This window comes from Pseudonaja textilis, chromosome 12 (genome assembly GCF_049901715.1).
Source record: "Pseudonaja textilis isolate UNSWEBS1 chromosome 12, rPseTex1.2, whole genome shotgun sequence".
Lineage (NCBI taxonomy): Eukaryota > Metazoa > Chordata > Lepidosauria > Squamata > Elapidae > Pseudonaja > Pseudonaja textilis.
In genome coordinates this window covers 19,942,008-19,962,009 of record NC_142001.1, presented here as the reverse complement: position 1 = coordinate 19,962,009, position 20,002 = coordinate 19,942,008, and the positions used below count along the sequence as shown (strand labels likewise).

General features: G+C 41.9%; 2 protein-coding genes across 3 annotated transcripts in view; one reads left to right on the top strand and one right to left on the bottom strand.

Annotated features, from left to right (window-relative positions):
- The first annotated feature begins 1,663 nt into the window (after positions 1–1,663).
- CD40LG (CD40 ligand) lies at positions 1,664–13,309 on the top strand. The gene is made up of 5 exons (XM_026716565.2): positions 1,664–1,880; positions 9,013–9,165; positions 11,005–11,038; positions 11,750–11,806; positions 12,757–13,309. Exons 1-5 carry the CDS (start codon positions 1,713–1,715, stop codon positions 13,131–13,133), a joined length of 789 nt encoding a protein of 262 aa, XP_026572350.2. The 5' UTR covers positions 1,664–1,712; the 3' UTR covers positions 13,134–13,309.
- Positions 13,310–18,381: 5,072 nt separating this feature from the next.
- ARHGEF6 (Rac/Cdc42 guanine nucleotide exchange factor 6) overlaps positions 18,382–20,002 on the bottom strand; it is a 38,806-nt gene continuing 37,185 nt past the window's right edge. For both annotated transcript variants that reach the window (XM_087940799.1, XM_087940800.1), the window contains 2 exons: positions 19,361–19,415; positions 18,382–18,637 (listed from right to left, as the gene is read on the bottom strand). In XM_087940799.1, the coding sequence (XP_087796925.1) occupies positions 18,497–18,637; positions 19,361–19,415 (196 nt within the window). In that variant the 3' untranslated portion in view covers positions 18,382–18,496. The remainder of the gene's footprint in view (positions 18,638–19,360; positions 19,416–20,002) is intronic.

The following is a 20,002-nucleotide window of genomic DNA, read 5'->3' as shown; positions in this document are numbered from 1 at the left end:
AAACCTTATATATCCCTTACAAGCTATTAGTTAAGTTATATCAAACCAAAAGTAATATTTAAAACAAGTGTAAATATATCCTTAACCTATTAAATCTTGCTTTTGTCACAGCAGCAAAAAGATTAATGTGTATTGGGTATGAGTGTCACCTTACTTACAACAATAACAGAGGCAGGAAATGCATATATAAGTAAATAAAATACAAACTCACCATCACTATTTAAGTCTTTAGGCCCATTTCCTATGAGACAGGGAAGTGTTAATTCAGAGTTTAATCTAGGGTTAATTCAGGGTTTAATCCAGGGTTAATTCGGGATTTAGGTTTTACCATGCCATCCTGCAGCTTTCAACCAACCAACAACTAAACACAGTGTGAAAAAAAATCATCTCTGTTATCAAAATGGTTCATGACAAAAATCTGGGGCTCATGCTTTGAACGTCGTAGATTTTCTCACGTGAACAAATGTTATCTTTAGATTTCTATCAAGGAGAGAAGCAACTTAAAACTAAGGAGAAATTTCCTGACAGTTAGAACAATTAATCAGTGGAACTCCTTGCCTCCAGAAGTTGCGGATGCTCCAACGCTGGAAGTTTTTAAGAAGACGTTTGTAGGGTTTCCTGCCTAAGCAGGGGGTTGGACTAGAAGACCTCCGAAGTCCCTTCCAACTCTGTTATTCTATTCTATTTGCCTGTGTATTTATAACATTTTTTTTGTTTTTTTTTAACACAATGTCCCCTGTTCCTTCCAGATACTAGAATCCGAAGTTCTTTGATAGAGAGCGATGCTGTTGCTTCTATGTCCAACTTGAGTGCTTTTCATGGTCGTTCTTTTTGAGGATGAAGGTTGTCTGTAATTATTTCTGATCCTGGTTTAAACCAGGAGAGAATTATCACAGGGTGAAGTTAGTCTTGATGCTTTAGAACTCCAAAATGGTTAATATGACTCCCAAGGGTTGATGGACACGCTTCTGTTCTTGTTATTATTATCATTATTATGTGTAGTGCTGTGAGTTTAAAAATAGAATGTATTCAATTCTTTTCACATCGTAAATGTTTTCGGTGTCGATGAACAATTTGAAGCTTCAGGGAAGCTGGAGAGTTTGAGGAGGCCCCTTCTAGAAAAGGATCAGACCTCTGGTAACGGCCGTTACTCAAGAACAATACATGGAGCCTCTTTTCAGAGTTGCAATCAAAGGGGGAGGATGATGTTAACATAAACGCACCATGTGCCAGCTTTCCAGAGAAACCATGTTGGACTCCGTACGTTTTTCTGAATGAAATATATCGTTGACATGTAGCATCAGTGGACATCAAATAAGGCTGACTTTTGGGCTTAACCCAGATGATTTTTAAAAAATCTTCTTCTTCTTCGGAGAAATGAAATCCGAGGAGGTCTCGATATTGCAATTTGAAGAAGGGAGGAGGAGGAGAAGGAAAGAAGGAGAAGTGAAAAAGAGAGCAAAGAATTCATCGTAGGGGCCCCCAGAAATGGGGTTCAAAGGATGATTTTGTTTCATTCTTGTTATGGAAGACCAGGGTTAACACACACACACACACACACACACACACACACACGCACGCACACTCCACACGCTCAGAGTAGAATATGCAATTTGTTCCTCAGGAAGTTGTGGGCTGGCACACACTGTACAGACTCAGACCCAAATTTCATGGTAGTTGCACGAGAGCTTTGGAAGGTATAGATTCAGCACATGGAGGAACCAAGGCAGCAGCCGTACTCGCCATCAGAAATGCCACCGGCTAAACCAGTGTCAAGGGCCACCATCAAGACCTTCTTGGGGGTGATCACTATCTTCGTTATTGCTCAAATGGTGGTCACTATCCTCTATATTTTGCACCTTCACCTCAAGGTAGACAAGGTAAGCCCGGTTTCTTTATAGGGAAGGCGTCAAGGTTGGGTTTCCATGGGTGGGAAGGCAACTACAGTGGGACCACAGGTTGAGTTCCTGGGTTGTTGTTGTTGCGAAGTCATGTCTGACCCATCGCGACCCCTTGGGCAACATTCCTCCAGGCCTTCCTGTCCTTCACCGTCTTCTGGAGTCCATTTAAGGTCATATCAATTGCTTCAGTGACTCCATCCAGCCACCTCATTCTCTGCCGTCCCCTTCTTCTTCTTCTTCTTCTTCTTCTATTGCCCTCCATCGTTCTCAGCGTTAGGCTCTTCTCCAGTGAGTCCTTCCATCAGGTGGCCGAAGTTCCTGTGGTATCAAACTCTTATTCTGCTTTCTAATGCGGGGGTTAGCATGTTGATTGGGGGGAATCAAATATCACCCCCCATCTAGCAATGGAAGGATGTTTAATGATTTTAGACCAGTCTTCTCGGCTCCACCTCAATCTCTTGAGGGAACTCACTGGAAGAAAGTATCCTGTGTCTGTTGTCTTAGCTCCTGGAGGAAAGACAGGTGTAAATCTATGGATGGATGGAGGGATGGATGGATGGATGGATGGGTCACTCTTGATTATTCTGATTCCATAGAATGGAAGGAAGAGAAAGTGCTTTCAAAGAAATTTCAAAGGAGAACATATGAGGGTTGTGCCATGGGGTTCTTAATTACAAGGAAGGTGTATCTGAGTGGGCTGCCTTTCTCCATCCATCTCCAGCCTCCTTGGCTTCCCACACATCTATTCATTCCTAAGAGAAGACCTTGAGAATTTGTTCCTCCCAGAGACCTTCACCGTATCTGCAGCCTCCTTGTTGGTTTCTCCTGCTTACATTCAATCCCAAGGGTCTGGGAGATTTTCTTTCTTTCTTTCTTTTTCTTTCTTTCTTTCTTTCTTTCTTTCTTTCTTTCTTTCTTTCTTTCTTTCTTTCTCTCTCTTTCTTTCTTTCTTTCTTTCTTTCTTTCTTTCTTTCCTTCCTTCCTTCCTTCCTTCCTTCCTTCCTTCCTTCCTTCCTTTCTTCCTTCCTTCTTTCTTTCCTTCTCTCTCTCTCTCTCTCTTTCTTTCTTTCTCTTTCTTTCTTTCTTTCTTTCTTTCTTTCTTTCTTTTTCTTTCTTTCCTTCCTTCCTTCCTTCCTTCCTTCCTTCCTTCCTTCCTTCCTTCTTTCTTTCTTTCTTTCTTTCTTTCTTTCTTTCTTTCTTTCTTTCTTTCTTTCTTTCTTTCTTCTTTCTTTCTGGACAAGAGCAAGCTGGACATGGAGAGAGTTTTAGGCTGATAAACTTAATCGATCACAAAGGCAGCCTATCATTACTTCAATATACATCCTTCCCTGCCTTCTGGAAAGGATGTTGGAGTGCAATGTGCCCTTTTCCCATTGATCAACCCTTCTGTTTTTGTTTCCATCAATCATTCGTAGGCTGTGTAAAAACTTTGTTAACAAAAGCATTCAGACCAGAAACATCTTCCTCAAAAAACAATCCAGTTTCCTTTTGCTAAAAAACACCTATGAGAAATTCAGACCAGCATCCGCCATTGTAGCAATGCAAAACATAGTTATCACATTGGGAAGACTTTTGAATTCAATCCCAAGGGCATGGGAGATTTATTTTCTTTCTTTCTTTCTTTCTTTCTTTCTTTCTTTCTTTCTTTCTTTCTTTCTTTCTTTCTTTCTTTCTTTCTTTCTTTCTTTCTTTCTCTCTCTCTCTCTCTCTCTCTCTCTCTCTCTCTTTCTTTCTTTCTTTCTTTCTTTCTTTCTTTCTCTTTTGGAAAGTGATGCTAACATGTAGGTCTCTGTTGAACAGCCATGATGAGTCCTTGAGTCTTTCTTAGTTGTGTGATGAGACAGAACACACAGCTAAAGGTTGACTGAATGTTCTCAATTTAGCCAAGAGACCTAAAATATCTGATAAACTGAGTCCTTCTTCCTAAACAAAGCAAAGTTGGGTTTTGTTTTCCCAAGTTTATTATATGGTCTTTTCATTGTGTGTTGATGTTTCTCTTTTGAAGTTATCTTCTGTTCTTTTTACCGTATTTTTATAGTGGCATTCTGTCAGGTTTCTGAAGTTGCAACTCTTCCAGGATAGCCTATCTATCTATCTATCTATCTATCTATCTATCTATCTATCTATCTATCTATCTATCTATCTATCTATCTATCTATCTATTATCTATCTATCTATCTATCTATCTATCTATCTATCTATCTATCTATCTATCATCTATCATCTATCTATTTTTGTTTAGGAAGGGCAGCCTTAAATGTTGAATTTGTTTGCAGTGTTTACAATTCCCAGTTTATTAATATTTACATATTTTGCTATGTTCTGAGTCCAAGACAGAACAAAATCTAGAACTAAGTGGCAGGTTGCAATTTTTCCAAAGGACAGACATAACAGTAACTTTTTGTTTATTTGTTTTACCTGTTTAATCCTGAATAAAAATACTGGGAAGTAATAATAAGCCTACTTGAACACCATCAGCATTGACAAAAATCACCCTCGGTCAATTGCAAAAGGCAGCTTTACTCGGCATTGATAAAATTCCCATTAGTCAATTGCAAAAAGCAACCTGACTCAGAACAGCTTACATCCTGCAGTAACGTTTTGAACACCACCAAGCAACATCTGCCTATCCCAAAGAAGGACTCAAGAGGTGGACAAAAATACCATCTCCAGTCTAAACATTGGTCTGACTGTGCAACCAACAATTAAATTTATATATCGCTCAGAGACCCTGGTCAACTTACTAACTCTTTAAAACATTAAAAAAAAAAACCAAGAAAACCAAACAGTGACCTAAATAAAATAAGTAGGGTAAAGATTACTGGATGACAAATTGGGTGAGAACAAGGAAAACCATCAAGATTCAGAGGTAGTATCAATCATCCCGGCCACAACTGTTTAGGCAACATCAGTGCTTCAGAAAAGGATATGCTACTCGGTTGAGTCATTGTCCTTCCGGCTAACCTACTTAACAAACCTTGATAGAGGGAGGGATTGGGCTGTGATGCTGTCCCAATTGTTTTGGGGGTAGAACTGGGGTAGGATGAGTTGACTTCAGTAATTCCACCCCTTGTTTCTGAGAATTGGCAACGCCAAGCAACTATTTTGCAACACCAAGCAACTATTTCCTCCATAGCTTTGCAAGTTACTTGTCTACTCAGAATTGAGTTGGCGTCATCCTGCTGGTTCTGGGTCCAGCTGGAACCTTATTTAGAAGAGAAGGATCGAGTCGGCCACGCCTCACATTGATTTTAGCAGGTCTGGATTCCAACCTCATGTTCAGCTAGGAGGACCAGGAGTGGACAAATCAATTGTGACTCTGGCTTGTTCACCGGAAGTCAACTCTTCGTGTGTCATCTTCCTGATTTTTGACCAGCATGTTGAGCTAAAAACTTGAGCTAAAGCTGCAATTCAGCCTTAGTTTTGACATCATGTGGGAATCTATTATAACATGATTTCATCATTTCCTACTGCGTGATATATCTGTGCGTGATAGCCAGCCCCAGGTTTCTGAAGAAACCTTGCAAATTAAGATTGATTTGTTTTTAAAGACTAAAACAGGTGAAAAAATATTATTAAGTGTTTCTCCAGGGGGCCAGGAAGTACATATCAGGATATTTTCCAGTCTGTGATTGAACATCTCTTTATGTCTTGAACTTCTTTTGCTTTTAAAAATTAAAACATGGGAGTGATATAGTCCATGGGGATGAGCTGCTCAGATTAAAAACTGTTTAAAAAAACCCCATTTGTATGAGTTTATCAACATGTAAAACATAAGAAAGATTAAAGAAATAATAATAGAGGTTATCTTCCACTGTGCTAAAGAGAGTTGGAAGTCGGTGCCTTTTTCTTTACTCCATCTTTTTCTTTTCCCTCCCCTCTGTTTTCTATTCCTTTTTTTTAAAATGTCTCTTGTATTTTAGACTGATAAACTAATAAAAACTCTCTTCAGTTAAAAGAAAATGTAGCAGACTGATTAATCCATCAATTCGGTTTGCATATCTCAAGCGTGGGATCACTCATGATATATTCTGTTCTGTTTATACTCTTTTCATTTCTTCCTTTCTCTTGTTGTAAACTGCCCTACTTTCTCTCTGAGCCCCACAATCTCTCTTTCTTTCTCTCTCTTTCTTTCTCTCTTTCTTTCTTTCTTTCTTTCTTTCTCTCTCTCTCTCTCTCTCTCTCTCTCTCTTTCTTTCTTTCTTTCTTTCTTTCTTTCTTTTCTTGGAAAGTGATGCTAACATGTAGGTCTCTGTTGAACAGCCATGATGAGTCCTTGAGTCTTTCTTAGTTGTGTGATGAGACAGAACACACAGCTAAAGGTTGACTGAATGTTCTCAATTTAGCCAAGAGACCTAAAATATCTGATAAACTGAGTCCTTCTTCCTAAACAAAGCAAAGTTGGGTTTTGTTTTCCCAAGTTTATTATATGGTCTTTTCATTGTGTGTTGATGTTTCTCTTTTGAAGTTATCTTCTGTTCTTTTTACCGTATTTTTATAGTGGCATTCTGTCAGGTTTCTGAAGTTGCAACTCTTCCAGGATAGCCTATCTATCTATCTATCTATCTATCTATCTATCTATCTATCTATCTATCTATCATCTATCTATCTATTATCTATCTATCTATCTATCTATCTATCTATCTATCTATCTATCTATCATCTATCATCTATCATCTATCATCTATCTATTTTTGTTTAGGAAGGGCAGCCTTAAATGTTGAATTTGTTTGCAGTGTTTACAATTCCCAGTTTATTAATATTTACATATTTTGCTATGTTCTGAGTCCAAGACAGAACAAAATCTAGAACTAAGTGGCAGGTTGCAATTTTTCCAAAGGACAGACATAACAGTAACTTTTTTGTTTATTTGTTTTACCTGTTTAATCCTGAATAAAAATACTGGGAAGTAATAATAAGCCTACTTGAACACCATCAGCATTGACAAAAATCACCCTCGGTCAATTGCAAAAGGCAGCTTTACTCGGCATTGATAAAATTCCCATTAGTCAATTGCAAAAAGCAACCTGACTCAGAACAGCTTACATCCTGCAGTAACGTTTTGAACACCACCAAGCAACATCTGCCTATCCCAAAGAAGGACTCAAGAGGTGGACAAAAATACCATCTCCAGTCTAAACATTGGTCTGACTGTGCAACCAACAATTAAATTTATATATCGCTCAGAGACCCTGGTCAACTTACTAACTCTTTAAAACATTAAAAAAAAAACCAAGAAAACCAAACAGTGACCTAAATAAAATAAGTAGGGTAAAGATTACTGGATGACAAATTGGGTGAGAACAAGGGAAAACCATCAAGATTCAGAGGTAGTATCAATCATCCCGGCCACAACTGTTTAGGGCAACATCAGTGCTTCAGAAAAGGATATGCTACTCGGTTGAGTCATTGTCCTTCCGGCTAACCTACTTAACAAACCTTGATAGAGGGAGGGATTGGGCTGTGATGCTGTCCCAATTGTTTTGGGGGTAGAACTGGGGTAGGATGAGTTGACTTCAGTAATTCCACCCCCCTTGTTTCTGAGAATTGGCAACGCCAAGCAACTATTTTGCAACACCAAGCAACTATTTCCTCCATAGCTTTGCAAGTTACTTGTCTACTCAGAATTGAGTTGGCGTCATCCTGCTGGTTCTGGGTCCAGCTGGAACCTTATTTAGAAGAGAAGGATCGAGTCGGCCACGCCTCACATTGATTTTAGCAGGTCTGGATTCCAACCTCATGTTCAGCTAGGAGGACCAGGAGTGGACAAATCAATTGTGACTCTGGCTTGTTCACCGGAAGTCAACTCTTCGTGTGTCATCTTCCTGATTTTTGACCAGCATGTTGAGCTAAAAACTTGAGCTAAAGCTGCAATTCAGCCTTAGTTTTGACATCATGTGGGAATCTATTATAACATGATTTCATCATTTCCTACTGTGATATATCTGTGCGTGATAGCCAGCCCCCAGGTTTCTGAAGAAACCTTGCAAATTAAGATTGATTTGTTTTTTAAAGACTAAAACAGGTGAAAAAATATTATTAAGTGTTTCTCCAGGGGGCCAGGAAGTACATATCAGGATATTTTCCAGTCTGTGATTGAACATCTCTTTATGTCTTGAACTTCTTTTGCTTTTTAAAAATTAAAACATGGGAGTGATATCGTCCATGGGGATGAGCTGCTCAGATTAAAAACTGTTTAAAAAAAACCCCATTTGTATGAGTTTATCAACATGTAAAACATAAGAAAGATTAAAGAAATAATAATAGAGGTTATCTTCCACTGTGCTAAAGAGAGTTGGAAGTCGGTGCCTTTTTCTTTACTCCATCTTTTTTCTTTTTCCCTCCCCTCTGTTTTCTATTCCTTTTTTAAAAAATGTCCCTTTGTATTTTAGACTGATAAACTAATTAAAAAACTTTCTTCAGTTAAAAGAAAATGTAGCAGACGGATTAATCCATCAATTCGGTTTGCATATCTTTGCGTGGGATCCTCATGATATATTCTGTTCTGTTTATACTCTTTTCATTTCTTCCTTTCTCTTGTTGTAAACTGCCCTACTTTAGCCCCATGATCTATCTATCTATCTATCTATCTATCTATCTATCTATCTATCTATCTATCTATCTATCTCCATCCATCCATCCATCCATCCATCTCCATCCATCCACCCACCCACCCATTTATCTACGGTATCTATCTATCTATCTATCTATCTATCTATCTATCTATCTATCTATCTATCTCCATCCGTCTCTCTCTGTCCCCCCCTCTCTATCATCCATCTCTCTCTCTCTCTCTCTCTCTCTCTCTCTCTCTCTCTCTCTCTCTCTCCCTCTCTCTCTTTCTATCTATCTATCTATCTATCTATCTATCTATCTATCTATCTATCTATCTATCTATCATCCATTTATCCATCCATCCATCTATCGTATGGCAAGAATGTTAAATTAAAAAGCGCACTGCAATTGCATTCCCTGTGAGCAAACAGGAACCCATTGACTCCATGTGTCTCTCACTGGCATTTTGACATGATAACGAAATGTTCCACTTGACTTGTTGAGCCGATTCAAGGCTGAATCCACGGTTCTAATGTGAGATGGTTTTCCCTGATAGATGAGCAATGAGCTGATATTACATGAAGATTTGGTGTTCCTGAAACGAGTGCAGAGCTGTCGGAAACCGCAGGGGCAGGATATCTCCTTTCTAGATTGCGCGAAGATTTCAGAAAGCTTCCGAGAACTGATGGATGCTTCTTCTTCCCAAAAGGTGATTGAATTTTGTCTGTGCCCGAGTTTGACCTAAAAGCATCCTTGGGTTGTTTGCTGAGTTCTTTTCGTCCTTCCCAAGCTTGGAATGTGAACGGACAACTCTTGGTCTGAAATGGTCTAGGCTCTCCTGCCTGAGCAAGGGTTGGACTAGAAGACCTCCGAGGTCCCTTCCAACTCGGTTATTGTCAAAGAGAGATCCAACCTAGAAGTAAGGAAAAAATTTCGGACAGCGAGAACCATTCACCAGGGGCAGAGGCTTCACTTCAGGACTTGGGGGGGCTCCATCACTGAAGGTTTTTAAGAAGAAACCGGATGACCATTGGACTGGGATGGTATCTCCTGCTTGAGCAGAGAGTTGGCCTAGCCCAGGGGTCACCAACCTTTTGGGCCTCAGGGACCCCCAAACTCATAATTTTAAATCCCATGGACCAGAAACCCTGGGAAAATACCCCCCCAAAAAAAGTCTGCAGGAAAATCCCCCACCCTGTTTTCCTACCAATCGATCGTTCTTTATTTGGGATCACAGGATTCCGTCTCCAGCTCCGTTCTCAGGGGGAGAGAGAGAGGGAGAGACTTTGGGCTTCATGCAAGGAAAGCAGCAGAAGCAGCAGAAGTCGTTCTTTCTTTCCCCCAAATTCCACCAGAAATGAGTCTTTGCTGGCACAGCTTCTTGGAGCAGGAGGCCTTGCAGGGTCCCAAAGTCTCATTTCTGGTGGAGTTTGGGGGAGAGAAAAAAAGACTTTTGCTGCTTTCCTTGCGTGCAGCCAAAAGCAGAAGAAGAAAGAATTGGAAAGAGGCAGCCCAGTGGCCAGCCCAGGTGCGTTGCTGACCACTGGACTAGATGACCTCCAAGGTCCCTTCCAACTTCTGTTATTCCGTTAACCATTGGAAAAAGTGGGACATCTAGAAATGTGTTGTTTCGGAAAAAGCTGGTTGCGTAAGCCAGATCTGGGGAGGAAGGAAGGGGGAAAAGTTGATGCTTATATTAAAAAAGAAGAGGGGAAAAAACAAACAAACAGACAGACAAAACAAAAGCACTTTTAGAGGCAAAGAAAGTGGCTTCTTGGAAGTAGCATTTGCATTTTCACACCCTATTTTCACACCCTAGTTCTATTCACGCTCAGGGGATCATTCTGAGACTGCAAGTTATACAGGTTTTCCTGTCCCAGAGTTTTCATCTTGCAAAACCCAAAGTCATTTAAGAATAATAACCGATTTAAAGCCGCAGGAGCTGTCCCAGATAATCTTTTAAAAAATGAAAGGTTGTGGCCCCAAAGACCCAGGCAGGAAAAGAAGATGGATTAACTCACTTCCTCTGTTCCAGGTCAAGGCACGTTTTTTAAAAAAAATTTCGGATTACGTTATAATTTTATTTCATATGGAACTGAGAGCAATTGCTCCCTCTGTCTGGGGTACTGGGGGTCTCCAAAATGCAAAAAAGAGAAAAGAAAAAAAAAAGAAAAAGAGGGACTTTTGTGATTTCAACCAGGGCTGTTTTGCCTTGATCCCTGTTTGCAATTCCTAAATGCAGCATCACTGAAGCAGCATAGAAAAATATGGAGTCACCCCATTCAATGCGGCACAGTCGGTCATCTGAAATAAAAAGTCCAGTTCCCTGGTTGAGCTATTTAAAATCTTACCCTGTGGGCTCCTTCCTTTCCCCCTTTTTTTGACCTTCTGATGGTGAAGCCAAATTCAGGCTTTGAGGTTTAGGAGAGATTGGATGACCTGGGGAAACTTCTCAATAAATATTGTGGGATTGTTGTTGCTTTTTAAATGTGTATGTTTTTAACCCTCTATAAATCGTATAAATAAAGAGTTTCTTTTTCTTCTACAGGGTCCAGATCAAATTGTGCCAGCTATGCAAACAGGTAAGTCGAAAAAGCTTTCCTTCCCTCTCTCTCCCTCCCTCTCCCTCTCCCTCTCCCTCCCCCTTTATCTCTTTCTCTCTCTTTCTCTCTCTCCCTCCCTCTTTCTCTCTCTTTCCCTCCCCCCTTTCTCTCTCTCTCTCTTTCTCTCTCTCCCTCCCTCCCCCCTTTCTCTCTTCTCCACTTCTCTCTCTCACACACACCGTTGGTTCAAGGCACATTAACACCATTGCCAAAAACGATTTCTAAGAGGCTATGAAGTCATAATACTAGCACCAGAAAATTGGTTATGAATGCAATTACATTACTGGAGGCATCTTGGCCCTAAAACAGTGGAGAAAATTTTCCACAAATGCTGGCAACTCCCTAGCTGTACAAACCTCACTTGGAAATTAGTTCATTTGGATCGTTCTGTGCCATATTTCTGACTTTTTCAGGCCTTCTTTCTGGTTTTTTCTAGTGCCTTTTCCCTTTCCGGACCATCCTCCAGTCAATGAAGGGTTCACGGAGCGAGGAACCTTATTCTAGCCAATAAATTGAAAATTAAGAGTTGGGTAGCACCTTGTCTGGCTCACAAATTTTATTAAAAGGGCAAAGCTTTTTCATAAATTGTGAATTAAAGAGTCAGGTAGCATTATATCTAGATAACAAATTTTGATCTAAAGGCAGAAACTTTCAATGACCGCTGTTTTGTTTTTTATTTATTTATTTCAGGTAATCCAAAGCGAGGTGCAAGCGTTCACCTGGCGGGAAAGAGCAGCCAGAGCAAAGGTGAGAACCGGCATTATTTTCTGGTCTCGTGGAATTGGAGAAAGAGTTGCTTTCAAGGGAAGAGTCAGATAAGACGGGGTTGAGCCCAGGCCAAGAGAGATTAACTCGAAAAATAGCTCAGACAAACAGGAGTCACCAACTTTTTGGACCTCAGGGACCACCAAACTCATAATTTTAAATCCCGTGGACCACTAATATGAATTTTGATTGACAGTGGTTTGCTGACATTGATGGGAGAGAGAGAGAGAGAGAGAGAAAGAGATCCAATCTAACCTCAGAGGGCTAGCAATGATGTTCTCTCTCTTTCTCTCTCTCTCTCTCTCTCTCTCTCACACACACACACACACACACACACACACACACACAGAAAGTCCCTCACCCCCCTCACCCTCTCCAAGGCAGCCACATTCCTTCACTAATCTGCTTTTGAGCTCTGTTCTTGGGGGTGGGGGAGAGAGAGAGAGAGAGAGAGAGAGAGTGGATCCTGTGATCCCAAATAAAGAACAATTGATTGGTTGGAAAACGGGATGAGGGATTTTCCTGCAGACCTTTGGGGGGATTTTCCCAGGGTCTCTATCTGCAGAACCCCAGCTATCACTACACCCCTCACCCTCAGCTCCAGGCTGTGTCAAGCCTGAAGCCACGTGAAGAAAAATCCCTGTAGAAAAAGCTACAGAAAAGAAAGTAGCCACAGCCAGGTCAGCTTCAGGGTTGACAGGCTGCCCCCCGCTCCCCCGGGCCGATTGAAGAAACCCTCAACCCTCAAAAGCTTTTCAAACTGGACAACTTTACGATGTATGGACTTCAACTCCCAGAATTCCCAAGCCAGCATGTAGTTGTCCCTTACCCAAAAATAAAAGTAGACTTCTAGGCCATTGGTTTCTTAATCTGGTTTTACCTTATTGAGCTGACATGGAATAAATGTAAACCTATCGCCTTCCTCCCTACAGTTCTACACTGGAAGAATACGACCTATGCCCCAAAGGACGACGTGTTCTCCAACCGGGATGGAAAAATCACAATTAGCAAAGGCGGACGGTATTACATTTATGCCCAGGTCACCTTTTGCAGCAAGCCAGAGTTGCATGCCCCACTCATATTCAAGGTCCAAGTCTATCTTGACCTGCCGTTGGAGACACATCAACTGCTAATGAAGGGTGTTGGGACTTACAACACTGCAGTGGACCTGTGTGATTTGCAGTCCATCCACCTGAGCAGGGCTGTGGAGCTCCAGTCTGGCCACACCCTCTTTGTCAATGTAACAGACATCTCCAGAGTAGATTTCAACTATGGGTACACCTACTTTGGCCTTATTCAGCTCTCCTAGAAAAAGATCCTTCATTCTGTGTCCCGCCATCCCTTCTCCTGTCCTCCAACCGTATTTATGAACTCTCTGGTTCTATTTCTTTTATAGATGTATTTTATTTAATTTATTAAGCAGGGGGGGAGAGGGTGAATTGTTCAGATCTGAAGGTTATCAAATATAGGCGACCCTGAATATGAGAGCAGTGGTTTGTTCCATGTTGGAAGGCTGAGCGCTGCCAGTTTCAAGACAGCATCTCACGTGGCTTCCAGGACTGTTGCTGAAGGAGAAATCTGGGTGCCTCTTGTTCTCATGCGTGCTTTGCTAGTAGAACTCACTGATGGACCCATATCTCAGTGGGGAAGCATCTGCTGCATCCTGGAAGCCCACCCCAGGTCACAGTTACCTCCAAGGTGGACTAAGAAAGACCCTAACTGCTTGTTCCTCAAGATCAACCAACGCTCCCCAATCTGATGTTCTTCAGAGGTGCTGAGATGCCAACTGCAAAAATGTCTAGTCAACACGGCCAGCTTTGCATAACGTGTAAACCCTCCTATGATTATATATGAGTATATTTTATACAAGACTGTTTAACACAGTTAGAAGGGACTTTGGTCTTCTAGCCCGACCCCTGCTCAGGCAAGAGAATTTAATACCATTCCAAACAAGTAGCTGTCCAGCCTCTTCTTAAAAACCTCCAGTGATGGAGCACCCATAAGTTCTGGAGTCAAGTTGTCCCACTGATTAATTGTCCTCGTGTCTGGAAGTTTCTCCTTAATTCCAGGTTGCTTCTCTCCTTGATGAGTTTCCACCCATTGCTTCTTGTCCTGCCTTCTGCTGCTTTGGAGAATACTCTCCCCTCTCTGGCGACCCCTTAGAACAGGGGCTCCAAACTTGGCAAGTTTAAGACTTGTGAACTTCAACTCCCAGAATTCTTCCTCCAGTCGTGTTAGCTCAGGAAGTCTGGGAGTTTGAAGTCCACAAGTCTTAAACTTGCCAAGTTTGAAGACTCTTGCCTTAGCTATTGGAACACTGCTATCATGTCACCCCCTAGTCCTTCTTTTCATTAAACTAGACATATTCATAACTAGACAATTCCTGCAACCGCTTTTCATATTTTGGACCCAAGGAAAAAAAATTAGGTTCCCTAATGCTTGCTGAAGTAGCCATGAGATGATGAAATCTTGGCTCAGATGGTTCCCAAACTCAACTCTCACAGCTCGAAGTGATGTTGTGTAGGATCAAAGATGACAACTCCTTAGTCTTATGTGTTAAGTAGGCTCCTATGGTTTAGGCCAGGGATCTCCAACCTTGGCAACTTTAAGACTTGTGGACTTCAACTCTCTTCTCGGAGTTGAAGTCCACAAGTCTTAAAGTTGCCAAGGTTGGAGACCCCTGCTTTAGGCAACCAGCTCTAATGAATTATAAATATGTTGGTTTGGCAGAGTCGACGGAAGTGGTTGTGTGCATGATGAAAAGACAAACCAATTCCATCTCATCCTGTTCTTAAACAACCTGCCAAAATGGTTGAACCAAAACATTTTCTTTTGCTGATGTTTTCTGCTTAAACTTCCGGGTTGTTGTTTTTTTAAGGGAGATTTTTGCAACGACCTCCTTTCGTTTTTAGCCAAAACTAAACCACTCTGAGGAGAAATAACCAGACAGACCTAATATCATGAAAGATGACACGTACGCTTGTAAAGGCACAGCCTGTTTTCTTTTAAAAATCCTCTTTTATTTCCTTGAAAACCAAAATTTTAAAAATTTCTCAAAATAAAAATATTTTTTAGAAAAAAAGGGGTTTGATTGCATCAGTTGTGGTGGGCCGGAAATAAAAACAGAACAAGAGAAAAATCGAAAAGCAACGAAAGGAACAAATAAGATAAAGTCTTAACAGAAACCTATTTACATAAAACTGTAAATATATATTTATATGTATTTATATATATATATATATATATATATATATATGCATATTATCCAATCAGGTTCAAATGGCTTCTATTCCTTTAGTACAATTGTATATTCTTCCTTTTTTTAAAATATCACAATCCTATGCATTTTTGCGGAAATTCTCTCTGAGTTCCTTGGATTTCTCTGAAAAATGTGGAATTTTTGCAGCCTTAATTTTCCATAGAACAACAACACACACAAACATATTATAACATCTGATGCATATAGTGGAAACAGGCCAGTATTTCCTAAATTTTGGAGGCTTGGACACAGTAATTTCCTTGGCTGACCAAGCAGAGATGGAATTTATGCTTAGCAAAGAAGTCCAAAAGTTTGTGTTATAGTTTTCTGAAAAAATTAGCAATCCTTGAGAAATCAAGATTATGTATTATATAATCTCTTGTGCCCAGAGATTTCATGGTTTCCTTGATTGCCAAGAACAGATCAGCATAATAATTCTTCTTCCTATGTTGAAATTGCTGCTCGTTCCTGAGCGGCCACCTCAAACTTGAAGAGAGGTGGATTTGTGGATATTGATTTCAACCCACCCCCGACATGCTCCAGATACAGTTTTGGAATTGCTTAGGACACCTATGGATCCAAGTTTTGGGAAGCACCTGGCTGGGAGTAGTAAGGAAGCACAGAAACAAGTGAAAACACCAAAGATCATGCAGGGGCCTCCGAAGATCATCTCGGCATTCAGCTCAGGGCAGGTGTTCCTCCTCCCCACTGCTGAATTTAGGAAGGTTTGAGGAGAGGTGCCTCCAGGTATGTTCTCAGAAGTTGGCAAACCTTCAACTCCATCGCTCCCCCAAATAGAGAAGCGGCCCAACCTTGGCCATTGTAAGACCTGTGGACTTCAACTCCCAGAATTCCCCAGTCAGAATAGCTGGGAGTTGGAAGTCCACAGGTCTTAAAGTTGACAAGGTTGGACATCCCTGGTCTAGATGGTTTGAACCCTTTCAAGAAGCTCCTTTATAAGATAACAGCTGAACTTGGAAACCTATCATATTTTCTTTTTTTAAAAAAAAGAAGGCCTACAAAGTAGGGTCATTACTTCTTCTTCTTCTTCTTCTTCTTCTTCTTCTTCTTCTTCTTCTTCTTCTTCTTCTTCTTCTTCTTCTTCTTCTTCTTCTTCTTCTTCTTCTTCTTCTTCTTCTTCTTCTTCTTCTTCTTCTTCTTCTTCTTCTTCTTCTCCTTCTCCTTCTCCTTCTCCTTCTCCTTCTCCTTCTCCTCCTCCTCCTCCTCCTCCTCCTCCTCCTCCTCCTCCTCCTCCTCCTCCTCCTCTATTCTGTCTGATTCTAATTTCTGGCCAGGTGAATCCCTGTGGGTCGAAAAGGGAAAACAGTAGACCTTCTGCAGCCGGGGAAAAAAAAACCCACCCAATTCCCAGTAGATCATTCACCAAGAAGGACACTGAGGAGCTGCAGCGTCAGATCCGTGTATCTGCCATTCTTCAATGGAAGAAGAAGGGTGGGGGGAAGTTGGTATAAGTCATCCTTTCTGATTGAATCTGTATAACTCACACATGATATACAACTGGAGGACTGGAGCCAGATGTCTAGAAACTTGTCACCTCTTGGAGAGATAGCAAGAGGAGAAGGGACCATAAAAATTCCAGCTCTGGAAGATACTCCCTGGGAAACTCTTCTAAGATACGCTCCCAGAAAAGGGGATGGGGGGGAGGAATTAACATACTGGTTCTTTGTTTGACAAAATCCACATCTAAATAAGGGGAGGGGTACTAACTCCCTTTATCTGTTCCTGTATGCCTGGAAGCAGATTCTGCTTTGACTAGTATTGGAATCATTTCCTTTCAATAAAGAATTCCTTTTGAAGTGTCTACCTTGCAGAAGGTCATTCTTTTTGGGGGTTGAAGAGGGAAAAGTCCATTGCTTACATGCAGACTTGAGGGAGATCTTCTAGGGGGTCACATCTCCATTCTGTTTCTTTGCAACACGCTTCCACACAAAGTTGGCCAACCCAAGAATGCGTCCCTCGCTCAGTTTGTGTGCGTTTTGCCTCTTCATATTTTTCGGCTTTCCCCTGCGATCTGATTGTCTCGGCCCTTCCTGACTGTCTCCAAATGCGTTCCGCTGCTGCAGCCAAAGAGCTTTTGCCTGTCAAAACTTTCCCCTCCAGCCGCCAACAGCTGGAACGCAAAGACTAGCTCCCACTGGACTTTTTCGGAGTCAGTCTCACTCTTGCTACGGGGCGGCTATCAAAAAATAATTCTGCCGGTATAGAAAGCCCAAGGCAGCTAGCTCCTCTCCAATCTCAGAGCCCAGGTAACTCGACTTACGACTCTTCGTTTAGTGGCCATGAAAAGCTACCACAACATTGAAAAACAATTAACGTACAACCATTCCTCGCACGTGCGGCAGTTGCTACATCCCCCATGGCCGGGCGATCAAAAAAATTTCAGGCGCTTGGCAACTTGAAAAATGTTCGTAAGTCACTTTCCCCCCCACATCCTTTTGTAACTTTGAAGGGTCACAAAATGGAACTGTTGTAAGGCGAGGACAGACCTGTAATCAGGCCGCCTTGGTTGCTGCTAAAACCAGAATCACAGAGATGGAAGGGACCTTGGTCATCTTTCTAGTCCAACTCTCCCCCAGCTCAAACCGGCGAGACAATACCAATGGGAAGAGGTGAACCTGCCATTGGCTGCTGTCTCTTCGTTTCAACCCACTTCCTGAGGGATCCGTGCTAATGCGCAAGGAACTGAAAGCGGGGAATCCAGAGGGATCCGTTCTCCGAAAATCTGAGATCCTTTGCATTAATATCCTATCCAGAAAGGCCGCAGAGGGGGATTCTCGCAGTCTCGAGGAGAGGACGGCGAATCTCACGCTCGTTTTCCTGATTCCCTGGGCAAAAAAAAAATGATAATAATAGAAGTGCAAATGATCCTTTGGCTTCTCTCTCGGTTGCAATTCAGGAAACCGAGTTTGCTTTTCCCTCCCACTCAATAAATTAAAAAAACAAAAACACACACACACACTTTAAAAGCAAAACAAGAACAGAAGAAGGTACGGGCAGGGTTTTTTTGGGGTGTGTGTGTGTGTCGTTTCTTCCCTGCGTTTCCTCTCAACTGGGTTTTGCACTCAGGAACCTGCTTCACGCTGAGTGGTGACCCATCCCTTCTCGGGAGCAATATAGTCTTGGGATGAGACACACGGGAAGAGGTGGAACGATATCAGAAGTCCTGGAAAAGTTTTTTGCGACTTTTGTGATGTCCATATTGGAGCAAATCTTCGGCGGCCGTGAGCAGCATGCAAAACGAGGGGAGGAGGAATAGAAAAAAACCCAAACAAACAGCTGGGCTATTTGTTTTTATCTTTTCTTTTCTGCGACGAAGAAGCGAAAGAGGCGTGATTCCCTGACGAAGGAGCAAGAGGCGGCTGAAAACTTTCCTGAGTGAGGTTTGGGGGGGTTCAAGCTAGCATCGAGGAATGGCGGCCGGTCTCTTCTCGAATACTGTCGTCCGTTTGCTTCAGTAACCTCCGGACCAATTTTTCCAAATCTTTCCTGGATTTCAGCTCTTCTTCCAGACATTGCTTCATTCGTTTGTTCTCCTACAGAGGGGGAAGCGAGGGAAAAGGGACAGCCGTGTTTGCACATTATTAAAATGGCTTTCCTTCAGCAAATCTTATTTGGGGTACGGGCAGCCCTGACCTAACGACTGCAATGGAACTCCAAATTTCCATGGCGAAGCAAGGCAGTTGTTACAGGGGTGCAAATATTTTTACTACGGGTCCTGTGGGCGTGGCCATGTGACTGGGTGGGCGTGGCTTCTTCTTTTTTGGCGGCCCGCCCTCACTGCGCCCCTTTTTGCCTCCCAGGTCTCAGGGAAGCCTCAGCGAGGGAGATCACGACACAGCTGATCGTTGGAACAGCTGATTGTCAGGAGGAAAAAAAAAAAGGAAAAAAATATTGGTTCGGCCGAATGAGTAGCTGGTTTTTTTTTTTACTACCAGTTTGGCAGAACATTAGCATTTTTTTTTACTACCGGTTTGTCCAAAGTGGGCCGAACTGGTAGAATACCCCCACTGAGTTGTTAGGGGTGTTTTGCCCTATTTGGACGCAATGAAATTTCATTTTAATGTATGCCGATTCGTCTACATTCCAAGTGACAATTGAGTTATTCTAAAACCAGTCTTCTTTCCAAAGAAACAACAACAAAACCCACCGGGAAGTCAGTAGGATTATGGAGCCCCCAGTTGAAATCAGCAATCTTTTGTTTTTTTTTGCAAAACTTTATAAAGGCTGCCCAGCCTGATGCAATTATTCTGGATTACCTGCTTCAGTTCTTTGACTTCGTCTTTTAGCGCGTAGACGGTGTCCACAAGACTCCTAGGAGACAGCAGAAAAAGGCAATAATAATAATAATAATAATAATATCCATCGGCCTGAGACACAAAATATTTCCTTCATTTTTTGCTTTTTTTTCATTTTTAGAGCTTCATACCGTGGTGATTTATTCTTTTAATGATTTTCATATTAGGTTTATGTTTCATTTTACAGCTTTCCCATTAAACTACCGGTGGTCCTTGACTTATGGCTGTCAACTAAAAAAATACTCCCTCGGTCTTTTTAGTCGCCAGCAGAAAGGGAGTGGGGGAAAGCAGTGCATTCCTTAAATGCCTCAGATAATCGCCTTGGCAGCCCAAAGCTGTCGGCACGCAAGATTATTATCGGAGAGCATGATTGATGACTCTTGGCTATGGATGTGTCCCGTTTGGGCTGGTTCGGTTGAACCGGATGTTAAATTTACAACTGGTTCACCAAGCCGGTAGTTGAATTGACCAGATGGCCCCGCCCACCCTGCCCCTCCCCTCCCAGGAGTCTCCACGTGGCTCATTTTGGATGCAGGTAAGTGCAGAGTCCACACGGGGGGAAAATGGCCCTTCTAGGAGTTCTGGTAGGCCACGCCCACCCAG

Coding starts and splice junctions, on each gene's coding strand:
- CD40LG (XM_026716565.2), top strand. CDS start 1,713: ATGGAGGAACCAAGGCAGCAGCCGTACTCGCCATCAGAAATGCCACCG. Junction 9,166..11,004: donor ATGCTTCTTCTTCCCAAAAG/GTGATTGAATTT, acceptor TTTCTTCTACAG/GGTCCAGATCAAATTGTGCC. Junction 11,807..12,756: donor AAAGAGCAGCCAGAGCAAAG/GTGAGAACCGGC, acceptor TCCTCCCTACAG/TTCTACACTGGAAGAATACG.